Source organism: Odocoileus virginianus, chromosome 6 (genome assembly GCF_023699985.2).
Source record: "Odocoileus virginianus isolate 20LAN1187 ecotype Illinois chromosome 6, Ovbor_1.2, whole genome shotgun sequence".
Classification (NCBI taxonomy): Eukaryota; Metazoa; Chordata; class Mammalia; order Artiodactyla; family Cervidae; genus Odocoileus; species Odocoileus virginianus.
Genome location: NC_069679.1, coordinates 59974090 through 59989879, shown reverse-complemented (window position 1 = coordinate 59989879; position 15790 = coordinate 59974090). Strand labels below are relative to the sequence as shown.

General features: G+C 34.0%; 1 protein-coding gene across 11 annotated transcripts in view; it reads right to left on the bottom strand.

Moving 5' to 3' along the window:
- Positions 1 to 15790, bottom strand: part of PCNX4 (pecanex 4) — a 65209-nt gene that overhangs the window by 36431 nt on the left and 12988 nt on the right. For 10 of the 11 annotated variants that reach the window (XR_011488332.1, XR_011488331.1, XM_070469434.1 and 7 more), the window contains 8 exons: positions 11723 to 11902; positions 11111 to 11625; positions 10779 to 10879; positions 10543 to 10665; positions 7866 to 8226; positions 5032 to 5135; positions 1062 to 2095; positions 536 to 722 (listed from right to left, as the gene is read on the bottom strand). Coding sequence is in view for 9 of the 11 variants with exons in the window: in XM_070469434.1 (XP_070325535.1) it covers positions 536 to 722; positions 1062 to 2095; positions 5032 to 5135; positions 7866 to 8226; positions 10543 to 10665; positions 10779 to 10879; positions 11111 to 11625; positions 11723 to 11902 (2605 nt within the window). In the remaining 2 variants the exon portion in view is untranslated. The remainder of the gene's footprint in view (positions 1 to 535; positions 723 to 1061; positions 2096 to 5031; positions 5136 to 7865; positions 8227 to 10542; positions 10666 to 10778; positions 10880 to 11110; positions 11626 to 11722; positions 11903 to 15790) is intronic. The other variant, XM_070469435.1, reaches the window with a different exon arrangement.

The window sequence follows — 15790 nt, the reverse complement described above, 5'->3', positions numbered from 1 at the left end:
TATGGTATCTTTGTCTGGTTTTGGTATCAGGTGGTGGTTTCATAGAATGAGCTTAGCAGTGTTCTTTCCTCTGCAATTTTCTGGAAGAGTTTTAGATGCAGAGGTGTGACCTCTTCTCTACATGTTTGACAGAATTTACCTGTGAAGCTATCCGGTCTTGGACTTTTGTTTCTTGGGCATTTTAAAATCACAGTTTCAATCTCAGTTCATAGTTTGTATTTCTGGTTCAGTCTTGGGAGACTGTACCTTTCTAAGAATCTGCCCTTTCTTCTAGGCTGTTCATTATTTACTTTTTAAATTTTTGGCTGTACTGTGTGGCATGTGGGATTTTAGTTCCCCAACCAGAGTCAAACCTGTGTTGTCTGCATTGGAATCATGCAGGTTTAACCACTGGACCACCAGGGAAGTCCCAATATAATTGATATATTTATACCTAGAATGTTATCTCTATTACTGAGGTTAAATACTTTATAACTGATTTCTATTCTTTAAGGTTTATATAAAAAAATGTTTAGGAACACATTTTTAATCTTACCATATTAGGATCATATCCCAGAGAAAACAAGTATGGTTTTTCTTGTAAAACTGCTTCCTTCCACTTTTCATCAGATACCAAACCAATGTACCAGTCACTTTCATATTCTTCAAGGCAGTTAATCAACTCTTTAAAGTCTTCTACTGGACCTAAGCTTGCTTTATCGATCATTAGTTTCAGAGTGTACCTTTAAAAATGGAGAAATAATGAATTTTAAGTTCGATCAATATTTTTAAGACATTAAATTAAAATCATACATATTTCAGAGAAAAAGAGAAATGATAAGGGTTAAAAGAAAAAAATCCAGAAAGCCATATAAAATAGATACTCCACATAAAAAAAGGAGTACAAATTTAAGTGTATTCCAGATATAATCATAGTACATACCAAGAATTTTTTCAATTTTAGGAAAGTGATCATTTTTTAAAATTAAAAATGGAAGAGCATCTCCTTCTAAGTTTTTTTTTTTTTTAAATCAACATTTTCCTGCCAATATTAAAACTTGTATGTAATCAAAATAAATTACCTGAAAGCTTTTAGGGCTAGTTGGAACAGGTCTGGTTTTTCTGTGAGCCAATCCAAGGCAAGAGACCAAGGCAAAACACCACTGTAAACTCTCAATATATGACCAGGACTAGGAATCATATTGTCTACCCCAAACAAACTAAAGTAACAAGTCATTACTGTATGAACATACAAGTCTTTCAGAACTCTGTCCTTTGCAATTTCTTCCACATTTGAGGCATTTTCTTTTGAAGGAAAACATTCCAACTGCCTTAAAATAAACTGGTACCAGTCTTCTGGAAATAATGAACTCATCTCTTTCACTTTGGACTTAGGTAAACAGTTAGACATCCACTCTTCAGGTAAGCTTAATAAGTGAGAATGAGAACAACTGAACTCCATGAGAGGGATATATGCCATGGCTTCTTGTTTTCCTTTGTCAATGGCAGGGTATCCAAGTGCAACTGCTTGGTAAAGACTCTCTTCAGTAACTGTGTTTGTAGAATGACTACCAATGTCCTGTGATTCTACTGATCCGGGAATAGGCAAATTTATACCTGGCAATACTTTCAACTGATCTTTTTCATCTTTTCCTTTTTTGATAGTTGGCTCTTCATCAAAAACATCATCAGACCAGTCATCCAAATTTTCTGAATTTAAACTGTCTGTGTCTTCTGGGGATTCAGTTTGTGGTTCAGTATTCAAAGCAGGCAGGATTATTAGAGATGATTTCCCTTTATTTTCAGTTTTGTGAGCATTCTCCAGCATGCCAGACCTTCTAGAACAGTACTGAACAAGTATCCACAGAAGTACTTTAACAAGATCACCTTTAAATTCTTTTAAGTTATCATGAGAATCAATTATGCCAGACAGGACATTCCTGGCATCAGAATAGAGTTTCACAGGTAAAACAGTACAGGGTGTCAAAACATTTCCAAAGTGTTCATTAATGGAACATAATTTTACATATTCTTCTTGTTCAAAGGCACTTTCAAAAACTTCATCAACTCTTCGAGCTTCAGCAGTGTGACAGGATGTCTCTTGCAATTCTAACCCCTAAAGAGGAAATTAAAAGTACTTGAGCTTATGATCACTTATTACAAAAAGAAAAGTAACCAGTTTTGTAACTGTTCATGGATTGCATTCTCATAATAAAAATATGTGAAATGAAACAAAAATTATTTAACCTGGGAGCAAATCTTAATTCAAATTTAATGATACATTTTTATGTTGGATATGGAAATGAAAAATAATGCTGCATTTTTAAAGACATTATAGAAATTCCAATAGAAATTGGCCGAACAATTTTAATGAGTATGATCATAATTTTAAGACTGTAGGTCAAGATTAAATCACACTTATTAAAAACTTTTTTAAATTATAAAAATTTGGGAAGGAGTAAAATTGGAAATATACAGTATGCACATAATTTTGTATCCTTTCCATTCTACTTTATATACTAGCATTATTCTACTGTATACATGTCATAATTTACTTAACCAGTAACCTGTTCAAGTTTTTAAAAATTATAATAACACAAAAATAATAATATAGGTTTATGTATTTGATTATTTTCTACCTCCTCCAACTACAATATAAACTCCATCAATCAGCTCTCTTTCAGTTACTCCTATATCCTCAGTGCCTAAAGCAGTGTCTGACACACAGTAGGTATGCAACAAATATATACTGAAAGAATGAATACTTTGAATATATTCCTATATAAATTTTAAGCACATTTTGATTACTTCCCTAAAATGAATCACCTGAAAAGGATACATCAGCTCACTGTTTACTATTATTATCATTGTAATTATTGCTTACTTATTCATACATTTTCTCAAAACTACCAGTGTTTTTAATAAAAGGCAATGCTGTTAGGTTGTACTGTGATCCAGGGAAAGAACATGGAATGTGACATTAGAAACTGCTTTTAAACAATGGCTCTGCTCAGATCCTAGTACACAATCCTGAGTAGGTCACTAACCCTCTAAGATTCCTTTTGCTTCTCTTTCAAAGAAAAATAGCTCTGGCATATAGGACTGTGAGGATTAAAATAAGTAATGAAAGTGATTTGTCAAATTTTTAAAGTGTTACACAGAGCACAAAAGATTATAAAAGGACCTGCATTATTAGGTATTTTAAAACCATACCATTTAAAAAATAGAACTAAATTAAGCAATGAAAATATCCTTCATATTTTGCATGATTTTTTGCCTTCTTCTACTTGTACATGTTAGACTAGAACACTAGTTCTCAAACTTTAGGTGAGTCAGAAACACTGGGAGGCTTGTTAAAACAGACTGCTGGACACTGCCCCAGAGTTTCTGACTCAGTAGGTCTGGGTTGAGGCCTCAAAATCTCATTTCTAATAAATTCCCAGGAGATGTTAAAATTACTAATCTGAAGAACTGGATTGTGAGAACCACTGGACTAAAGGAACAGCTTTCTTATCATAAAAATTTTATCCAATCTGCACTAAGACAAAAAAATTCATTCATTCACTATTCATGCAACAAATACTTAGTAAGGGTCTACTATGTGCCAGGCACTGTTCCAGGGGGTTAGGATTATAGTCTCTAAATAAAAACAAAGATACTTGCTCTTGTGACTTTTATATTAGAAAAGTGGGGGGACACAGGTAATCAGCAATAAAATTATAAGTAAATTACATAGTTTGTTAGAAGATATAAGAGCTATAAAAACAGAGAAAAAGTAAAGCAAGCCAGGAGGATTGGAAGTACAGTCAGGATGGGAGTGGGTATGCAATTTTAAATAGAATAGTCATAGTAGACCTTACTGAGGTGACATTTGAGCAAAGCCTTAAAGCTGGTGAGAGAGTTAGCTGTGTGGTTACCTGAAAAGAAGGCTGTTCCAGCAGAAGGAACAGCCAGTATGCTGGAGTGGAGTGAAACAGTTAAAGCAGCAGATGAGACAAAACAGAAAACTGGGAGCTTGACCATTTACGGCCTTGGCTTTTACTCTGAACAAAAGAAGAAATCCTCTGTAGAATTTTGAGTAGAGAAGTGGCATGATCTGACTTAGATTTTAAAGATCATTCTGGGTAGTAATAGGCTAGTTGTGGGATCAGAAGTAGAAGCAGAGACCAATTAGGAAGCAATTGCAGTTACCCATAAAAAGGATGAAAGGGGCTGAGGGCAGGGTGGTGAGAAGTGGTGGGATACAGGATGACAAAGGTAGAGCCAATAAGATTTCTTACTGGATTGGATGTGGGGTATAGAAGTAAACAAGGAATCAAATATCACTAGACTAAAGCCCAAATGTTTTTGAGCTGAGCTACCAGAAGGATGAAGTTGCCAGCAAGAACTGGGCCAGTCTGATATTAAGAGGTTAAGGCAGAGAGAAGGAACCATCTGAGCAGACTCTCAAGGATTAATCCGTGAAATAAGTGAAGAGATCAACTGTGTCAAATGCTTCTGACAGGTCAAATAAGACCAGGTGTAAGAACTGATCATTGGATTAAGCAATCGTCAGTCATTGGAGACCTTGACATTAATGGTTTTTCAGTAGCATAATAGAAAGGGTCAAAAACTAGGGTAAGTTGAAGATAAAATGGGAGAAATGAAAATTGGAGACATGATGATAAGCAATTCTAATAAAGCATTTTGCTCTGAAAGGAGAAAAACAAGAGTGTTAGCAGGTAAGGGAAGTGGGGTCAAAAGAAGGTTTTTATTAAGTTGAGAATGCTTACATGATATAGGAGTGAAGAAAATATTACTCAGTCACCTTTTTGAGATGCTCAACCAGATAAGGATAAAAAGATAAAAAAGGGGCAAGTGTACTTTGTTATTATGCTCTATCATAAAGTCAACACTAGTCTATCAATATGTGCATATTGAAATATACTTTAAAAATCCTAGGTGTTTTCACAAGTAATTAAAAGATACTCTTTCAAAGTGAGCTATTAAGTCTCTGATGTGTGCTTAACAAAATTTTAACTTGTACAAGAGAGATTTCAAATGCACAATGACCTTAATGTTAACACAGCAATAAGTATAGCCACATTCTAGAATCATTATCCATATTAAACGATCCTGAAAACGGCCCAAGTAATGAGACCCAGGTAAGAGGAGACCTAAAACAAATTAGAAAAAAAAAGTAAGTAATTGTCCAAGCTTATTTTATTTTGCCATGTGAATCTTAAAAAAATCAATAAAACACTTGGAACTAATTCATAACTCTTTCTATCCTCTTTTTATGTCACAAATACAAACGACTATCCATTGCGTATCAGGAGAAATTAAGCTTTTTACAGGAACAGTTGGAAAAGAAAACTATAGGTGATAATAAGAATTTAAGAATATATTTTCCATAACAACAAATGAGAACCTATTACATAAAATTCTAAATACATGCTAAATATATTAGGGAAACAAATATATTTTGGACATTTTTATATACATGCCTATAAAAATGATTTGTGCTGTTAAAAACTTACATAAAATGCTACCTACCAGACTATAATACAAATACTCTTAAAACTTAGTTTTTCTCTTAACGTTTTATCTCTGAGATATTTTATTGACTACAAAGCTCATTCACTGTAACTGCACTGAGAATTCATTGTATTAGTTCACTTCAGTTCAGTCACTCAGTCGTGTCCGACTCTTTGTGACCCCATGAATCACAGCACAACAGGCCTCCCTGTCCATCACAAACTCCCGGAGTCTACTCAAACACATGTTCATCGAGTCGGTGATGCCATCCAACCATCTCATCATCTGTTGTCCCCTTCTCCTCCTGCCCCCAATCCCTCCCAGCATCATGGTCTTTTCCAATGAGTCAACTCTTTGCATCAGGTGGCCAAAGTTCTGGAGTTTCAGCTTCAGCATCAGTCCTTCCAATGAACACCCAGGACTGATCTCCTTTAGGATGGACTGGCTGTATGAATGTAGCTAAATTTAAATGTTCATTTCCCTATTAATAAACACTTCACGTTTTCCAATTTTTCACTATTATAAATAATGCTGTATAAGTTACTTTGTGCAAATCTGTTTGTACTGCTATCCCATAAAATGTCTGCTTACAAAGTTGGCCCTTGGCTGGAAACTTGTATTTCATTACCCTAACTGATAAACAGTCTCTCTTTGCGCCTAAACTGTTTGTGCAAAGAATACAGTTTTTACTGAATACTTGCTTTCCTTTTGGGAGGCTGGAATTTTGGCATGTGGTAGGCAGAGGGGCCTACATGACCAGCCCTCAATATAAGGTTTAGGCACTGAGTCTCAAATAAGCTTCCAGTAGTCAACATACCACACATACTGTCACAAGAAGTTGCTGGGAAATTAAACATGTTCTGTGTAACCCCCCTGGGAGAGCATGCCTGTAAGCTTTCACCCAGTCTTTTCACCCCATGTGAGTTTCCTTTGCTGTATTTGTTTAGCATGCTTTTGCTATATTAAATCTTAGCTATGAGCACAACTGTATGCTGAGTCCCATGTGTCCTAAAAAATCATTAAACCTGGGACCCCCAAAACACATATGCAAGAGTTTCTCTAGAACTGGAATCACTGGACCATAAAATCTAAAACTGGAATCCTTAGGTCATGAGATATGTACATCATTACTACAGACTATTAAATTTACTCTTCAAGGTGGCTGTATGAATTGACACAGTCCCTTCCAGCAAGGTTTGAGAGTTCCTATTTCCATTCCCTACCTAACACTTGTTAATATCAGATTTTTTTTTTACATTTTGCCAATCAGATGTGTGTGAAATGTTACCTCACTGTTGTTTGTTTGCTTTTTCTCCAAGAAATACTTAAAACACACTGGATGAATGTAACTGATTTGATAATAAGGTATTTATTATTTCAGATGTGAGTTTAACCTTACAGGTATTTTAAAAAGTGGCACTGCACTAAATAATAAAAATTAATTGGAACTGGATAAAAGTATTAAAAGTATAGAATATTTTCTATAAGAAAGGAAAATGACTACTCATGAAAAATCTGCATTACAAAAAGTTTTTACTAAATTATCTCACTTAATAGATAATTTAAAAACTCAATCCAAATAAACATTAAAATTCCAATTTTAAATCACTATTCTCTGCCAGTGGAGTCAGTGTGCTAGGAAGTCACTGGCCATATCTAAACCAAATATGGGGCTAAAGTATACAGCAGAAGACAACGAACTATTGTCATCAGTTTGTACCTTCTCTAAAGCCAACCTTTAGAAATATAAAATAGTTGAACTTACATAATGTATGATGAAATTAGAAAGCTATCACAAAATTATGACTATAATATTAGTCCATTCTCATAAAAAATCTAGCTAATATTCAGACAGCACTTCATTTTGGAAGGCTATGGATCACAGACCAAAGCTTTTATGTTCCCTTGCCTCCAGCCTTGTCAGATTGCTGAAGCTGGTAGATAATAACTAGTAAGACACAAGCATACTTCTTTAAGTTCTTCACTTTGATATATAATACTGGTTTTCACTCTATGGGCTTAAGCTGTTACTTCTACCTGACAAGAACTCATCATAAATTCATGAAAATTTTGGAAAATAAGGTGTTTTCATGCTTCATGGTGGGACTATAACCCAATTTGAATCAAGAAAATGTTTCTTAAAAATTGTCAAAATTAAGGTGTTAATGCAATTTTCACTCAGTATTTTTACGACTTTATTTACCTCAAAACAAGAAGATATACTTCTTCATATTTAGTCTGTCTCCCTGCACATCAAAGTATTAGAATCTGTATAATAGCTGGATCAAAACACTGTTTTTCTGTGTGTTCATTTTCCTATACTTCAAATATATTAGTGAGGATGTTGTATACACAACCCATTCACTTACCTAAACTCCCAGCTGCCATTGCAGACTGCAGCGCAGTGATTAAACCTGGGACCATCTGGCAATAGTACACTGTATCTGCACACACACAGGCTGTGGTGCCCACCACTCCTGGCCAACTCTGAACAGGTCGAGGAAACCCCACCAAGAACAAAGGAAGGGTAAAGAGGGGGAGTAAGGGAGAAGAGAGTAGTGTAGAAAAAACTATGACGACCAACACGAATGGAGAGAAGACAATGTTGAGTACACCCAAAGTGGTGGTTGATTTTCTACGTTTTTTCTCTGTCCATGATGCCACAAGCACAGTCACAGCAAACTGCAATTTAGCGATGAACTGAATGAGACGATCACGCATGATACCAACCTGGAGAGACATAAAAATGACTTTTTTATTCTTAAATACTTTTCATGAATTTTCAAGATCAAAAAAGAAAAACAATGTAATTTTATCATTGCCCCAAGATTTTTGAGGACATTGCCCTTATGTAAGATTCTCTGTTATAATTTTCTCGATTCCCACAATTAGCAAATGAGACTATGTTTTTAAAAGTTTAGGCTCTCTTAAAAACAAGAAGTACTAAAGAGAAATGACAGAGTGCTATGTCTTATGTTGATTAAGCTCTGCGTTACATGCTTGTTAAGTCATAAGAACTAGAAGTAATAGCTAAGCAACTATACTTGATTTATCCTTATTTTAGAGAATACTTTACAGATTAAGAAATCTTAATCTTAACTATACATCATGCCATAAGACAAATCTCAACTGACTGAAATCATTTTAAATATATTTATACAATCATGAAAAGTATGTTCTTCAATCAAAACTGAATTAAATCAACAACAGAATGAAATGTGGAAATTAAAAGACATATTCCTAAATAACCAACAGGTCAAAGGAAAAATCACAAGATAAATAAGAAAACATTTTCAGATGAATGAAACACAAATCAAAACTTGTGACACAGCAAAAACAATCCTCAGAGAGAAATTTATAGTTACAACTGTATATATTAAAAGAACAGAAGTATCTTAAACCAGTAACCTAATCTTCCATTTTAGGAAACTACAGAACAAAGAGCAACTAAATCTCAAGTAAGCAGAGGTAAAGAAATAATAAAGATTAGAGTAGAAGTTAATAGAGGATAGAAAAATAATAGATAAAATCAGTGAAACCAAAAGCTTTTTTTTTTTTTTTGAGATCAACAAAACTGACAAACCTTTAGCCAGACTAACCAAGAAAAATACATAGAAGATGTAAATTACTAAAATCAGGAAAGAAACAGATAACATTACCAGCAACCTTACAGAAAAAAACATAAAGAATTATAAAAGACTATTATGAAAAACTGCATGCCAACAAATTAGGTCACTTATATGAAACTGACAACTTCTAAGAAAAAGACATAAATTACCAAAACTGATTCAAGAAGAAACAGAAAATCTGAATACACATATAACAAGTAGAGAAACTGAATTAGTAATTTAAAAGCTTCCCAAAGAGAAAAGCTGATAGCTTCAATACTACAAAATACTACATAATACAAAATATATTAAGATACAAACTGAATACTATAAACATTTTAGAATTATTAATATAGTCAAACAATCTTGAAAAAAAAACAACAAAGTCATAAGATTCACAGTTCCCAATTTTAAAACTACTACAAAGCTAGTATTGTAATCAAGACAGTGTTGTACTGGCATAAGGACAGATATATAGACGAATGGAAAAGAGAATGAGTGTCCAGAAATGAACCCTTATATTTGTTGCTTGACTTTCGACAAGGTGTCAAGAAAAGGGAAAAATAGCTTTTTGAATAAATGATACTGAAACTACTGTACATCCATATACAAAAGAATGGATTTGGAAATTTACCTCATAACATATACAAAAATTAATTCCAAGTAGATCACAGAATCAAGTGTTAAGAACTAGAAGACACAGTAAATCTTTGTGATCTTGAAAGCAGTGTTTATTAGATATGACACCAGAGAATACAAGCAACAAAAGAAATAAACAGAACTTCATAAAAATTAACTTTTTTGCTTCAAAGGACATTATCAAGTAAGCTTAAGAAAACCTAGGGGATGGGAGAAAATTTTTTCTGATCATATATCTGTCAAGAAACTTATGCAGAATATATGAAGAACTCTTATTAAACTTAACAGTAAAAAGGCAAATAACCTGGGTAAAAATGGGCAAAGAATTTGAATAGGCATTTCCTTCAAAAACATACATAAATGGCCAATAAATATACATAAAGATAAACCATTAGCATTCAGAGAAATGCACTATTAAAATCACAAAAAGAGAGTTCACATTCATGAAAATCCTATAATGAAAAAGTAAGACAACTGTTGGTGTCTTTTGCCAAATGCAAAAGACAACATACTAGATAATTTTGATCATGTGAAATGTCCAGAACTGTAAAGTCCTTGGAGACAGAAAGTAGATTAATAGTTTCTGGGGCTGGAGTAGTAGAATGGATGGAGAGTGGAATGGAAATGACTATTAATGTGTATGAGGTTTCTTTCTGGGATGTTGAAAATGATCTAAAATTAGATTGTGGTGATGGCTGCAAAGTTCTGAGTATATACCACAGAACTTCAGACTTTTAAGTGAATGATTTTATGGTATATGAAATACATCTCATTCAAGATATTAAAAAAACATATTCACCAGTAAGAGTTTGATGCCTGTGTCCAGGCTTCTGCTCCACCACATGTCTGCACTGGAGCTCAGCAAGTGTACTGCTGCTACAATGACTGTCTCCAATAAAGCAGTCTCTGTATTCTGCCACACCTGCAGCACACAAATTAACCATTACTAGGCAGAATCTGGTCATTTAAGTAAGCTGCTAAACAAAATCATAATTTGGGAACAGGAACATACTATTAAGTGCATATTAGTATTACCATTCTAAAAGCTCTTGTGAATCCAATGGAGACAGATACAGAGTGAAGCCTTTGTAAGGAACTGTCCAATGAAAGAAATGCTATCATAGCAAAAGGTGACACTAAGACAAAAAAGAGATAAATTTAATGAAGGCAAAATAATCTTTTATCATATTTAATTTTGGCCTGTATTTTTATGAGCACATTCAAGCAATTAAGAAAGAATAAGCAAACAAACCAAAACATAACATAATATCTACAGCAATATAACATTATACAAATGACAGGAATTTTGTAATATTTTTATATATTTCCTAGATATAATGCAAGTTTATTATGTTTTATCTGCCTACCTAGATTTATTAAAATCCGTCTGACAACACCAATCTTCATAAGCTTTGTCTGCTTCTCTAGGAATAAAGTCACAGTTTGCACATCCTTTGGATAGAAAGGGTTCCGGAAAATTCCAAAGATATAGACACTTTGAATTTCTTTAAGTATCCACAGTATTATAAATAATATCATCAAAGTATAGCCAACAACAGCCTGAGGACTGTTTTTGGAAATCTGTGAGAAACTAGCAAAGTGATGCAACAAACCAGTTTCTAAGAGGGCCAAGACTAATACAATGCTGTAGAAAAGGTATTCCCTCCAAGTAAACAGGATTTCTGAACCACTGGATAAAGCATTAGATTTGGTTCCAACTCTGTGTCTGGTCACACCGTGTTTGAAGACAAGAACCATCTCACTTAGGTTAAGACTCAGTAAGAACCCAAGTCCAGTCATGAAAAGAACCACACCAACAGTGCTGGGAATGAAATAAGATGCTACAGCTGTTCCAGCAGAAATGATGAACATTATTAACAACCTGCAGAGGGGGGGAAGAAAAAAAGATCTGCTTGAAAAGAAAAAAAATGTTCCTTGAGAATAAATTACACTATCACTTTAATACTAAAAATAATTACCGTAGGTGAGTTGACATAGATGAGCCTCCAAGGCCGAACTCTAAAACCTGCTCCACTGCCCATAAGAAAAGTGCATCAGGTGGGGGTAGGGTCCCGAGTGCCCAGAAAAAGGGTAAAAATATAAACAAGATGTGTAAAATCTGGTTCATCTGTTCTAGAGCTGGTATATTTACCATAAACCTACAATAAAAAGAAAGTATTTAAATCATACAAAACAATAAATAGATCTTTCCAGGAAAAACAAAATATATACATTTTTCTGTACACCCCACCTCCACCCTGAAACAAGAAATACATTTAAAAAAAGGTCCTAGTCCCAAACTGCAAAAGATCAAAAACACAAAACTGTGATCACTGTCCTCCTCCTATACCAGCAAGCAGTCAATTGTATACAAGTGTAGTACTTAGAAGATAGATGTATTCAAGTGTGAAAAGAAGGACTAAGTAATCAACTAAATAAAACTGAGTTTAGGGATTTGTAAAATGAAACTAAGCCCATGGCAAAAACACCTCTCCCTTAAATGTTTAAACATGGCTCCAATTACATTGGTTACAATTCCACTAATTCCAGTTTTATAAAGTTTAAAATTTTTTAATTTAAAATTGCAGGCAACTCTAGAAAAGCCAAAGACTTCCTAGGGTTCATAAATTAGCAGCTAGCAACAAGAGAAAGCTCTTCTTTTCCTCCTACTCTCTCCTGTACTGTATTGTTCCCAGGTCCTAGAATTTCAAGTCAGTACATTCAATATCAGAGGTCAGCAACCTGAGGTTATGAACACATCTCTGTGGTTTAGCCTGGGAACCTAACCAGCATATACTATTTCTATTTTGAATAAACAGTGGTACAGATTTGGGAACAGAAACTTGTACAGCACAATCTCATTAATGAGTGAAGTCTTCTATCTTAAGTGGAGAAACTGGTTTTTGGTACAGCACTTACCAGTTAAACATCATCAAATTGCTTCAAATAATTTGATAAAAACTTTACAGCACAGAAGAATAAACATTTTCTATATGTTGCTAAGTTTTTGGAATAAGGTTAACCAAACACCTTGCTTGGAAACCAACAATGCTGTAGTACTTACAGAGTTCCAAAGACAATTTTCAGAAAAGAAAATTAAATCTCAAAACTTATAGCACAGTAATTGTACTTGAATATCTGAGCTGCTAGGAATCAAAGTCAAGCAGAAAGGCAACTTCAGTAATTATCCACTTTAGTGTAAATTAACAGCCCAGAAGCAAATGCATAGCAACTACGAATATAATAATGGTATAAATGTGCTTCCTCACACTGATACCAGGATGATGCAAGCTAATATACTCTGCTTCATAATGTATGTCCTTCAAACTTTTATAAGCAGAGAGAATTAATGAACACAATTAATTAACAATGTGATGCTACATTAGAGGATAATACTTGCTGTAGTGTAGTTTTAAAATAAAATTCATTTCATTCTGAGAAGAAAACACTCCAGTAACAAAAAAGAAAATCAAACTACACACAATATGCTGTAGAAGGTCAAGGAAAATGTGTAGATTTGTACAGCTATTTTTGTTCTTTTTTTCAAAAATACAACAGTTCCCTTGCTAACATATTCAAAGAAAGGATAATTTGTGTAAAAATAATGTATACTCAGGAAATATTTACCTAAGTTCTATTCCTGCCCTTCCAATCTGTTTTTGTCCTTAAAGTAAACAACAAGCAATAGTATAGAAAAGTATAAATATATCACAAATAAATAAGAACACATAATTGAAGTAACCAAACATTGTGATTACTTTCCTATGTGTATGATTCAGGATAATCAAACAGATGATTGATTACTGTGGTTCTTTTATACAGAAAAATGTTTAAATCTTAAAGTTTCTGATAACGTACAGGAATTTTCTAGAGCAAAAAAAAAAAAAAAAAGAAATCCAAGCCTGCAAGAAAAAACCTGTTTTTCTAACGACCATAAAAATATTTCAAGTTCTGTACACTCATTCACAATCCACATACCTAGAAAAAGATGTTCTTAATACACAGTAAATAAGATGATATAAATATGCATCATTCATTCATAACGTTCCTGAGTCTATGAATTAAGAATTATAGGTTTAACACTTGTCTTTAATAAAAATGTACACAAAAAATCATTTAAAAATTATTAATATACAACTATACTAGGTAGAATAAAGGATGAAGAAAGAGAAATTTACTACACTGTATGGCTTATCTCTTAAACTTTAATATTCTCTGAAAGGAAATTAAGATACAACTTGACATATCTGACAACTCTCCAAATTTGAATACACATTTCATATTTATCTGCAGTTATTTCATCTACAGTGAGAAAGTAACTCAATAATTTACATTCTGAAAATAATAATCTTATAAACTTAAATCTTTCAAAAAGGGTCAAATGTATAAACATACATTTAAACTTGATTTTGTTAACTTCTCAAAATCAAGCATTTAACATGTTTTATAGTTAGAAATTCTAGTGGTACTAAGAAATCAATTTCAACAGAATTTCCATAGATTCTCTCTTTACATATCTGATTAGCTGAATAACTACAAAGGTGTTATAGTGTCCTCTGGTCCATAAATGTATCACAATTAGAAAAGATTAAGAGCTAAGGAACATCAGACATCTAAAAATCAGTTTCAGTACACAAAGTGGCTACACATTTTTAAATGCCTTGTTTTCTTTTAGACTACCATAACAAAGCAGGATAGACTAGATGGCTCAAACAATAGAAACTTATTTCTCACAGTTCTGGTACATAACATAGTATCCTAAGACAAGGTAGCTCAAACAATAGAAATGTATTTATCACAGTCTGAGATCAGAATGCCATTATGATTGGGTTCTAATGAGAACTCTCTCTCTGGCTTGCAGGAAGCCAATTTCTCACTGCATCTTCAGGTGGTGGAGAGAGATGAAACTCTCTAGTGTCTCCACAGGGGCACCAATTCCATTAGGGACTAGGGCTACCCCAACGACCTAATTACCTCCCAAAGACCCTCACAAAAAATCACTACACTGTGGGGGTTAGGGCTTCAACATTTGAGTTTTGAAGAGACATATACATTTAGTCCATAACATTCCACCATAGACTCCCAAATTCATGTTCTTCTCATCTGAAAAATACATTCATTCCTTCCCGACAGCCACAAAATTCTTAACTCATTCCAGCATCAACTCTAAAGTCCAAAGTTATATATATAAATATCATCTACATCATACCCAGGTAAGACCTGAGGTATGACTTATCCTGAGGCAAAATCCTCTCCAGCTGTGAACCTATGAAACCAGACAAGTCATGTGCTTCCAAAACCGAGTGGTGGGACAGGCAAAAGATGGACATTCCCATCCAAAAGGGAGAAACAGGAAAGAAAGAAGGGGTGTTAGGTCCCAAAGAAGTCCAACATCTGGCAAGGCAAATTTCATTAGATTTAAACGCTGGAAAATAATCCTCCTTGGTTTCATACTCTGCTCTCCAGGTCCCCAGAGTGGCATGTGACCCAAAGAGCCCTAGGCGTGGGTCCTACACACCATAGCTCTACAGAGCAGTACCAGACCCAACGCTTTCAGCAGAGACCTTCTAGCCTGCTGAAGCCTGATAATCTCAGAATCACTTTTGAGGTCACTATTCTCTCTTCTTAAAGATAAACACATGTTCACAGCCAAATAACTCTAATATCCCTGTCCTGTCAAATTTAAGAAGCTGAACAGCCTTCATTCATTACATCTTTATTTCAAACTATAAGTGTTTCTACTTATATAATTCCAGAAACTCATTAAATTCAATGAGTGACAGTCCGGCCACACCTTTGGTGTTCCCTTCAGAATATGCTTTCTCATTTTTTGCAATATGGATAGACTGACAGTTTTGTAAATCTTCAACCTCTGGTTCCATTTTGCTGAGCAATTCCTACTTCAATTCATCTCTCTCCTTTGTATTTTACTATAAGCAGTCAAGAGAAATCAAGCTGTTCATTCAACACTTTGCTTAGAAATCTCCTCGGCTATATGTCCTAATTTATTACGCTCAAGTTCTACCTTCCACAAAACTTCAGAAAAT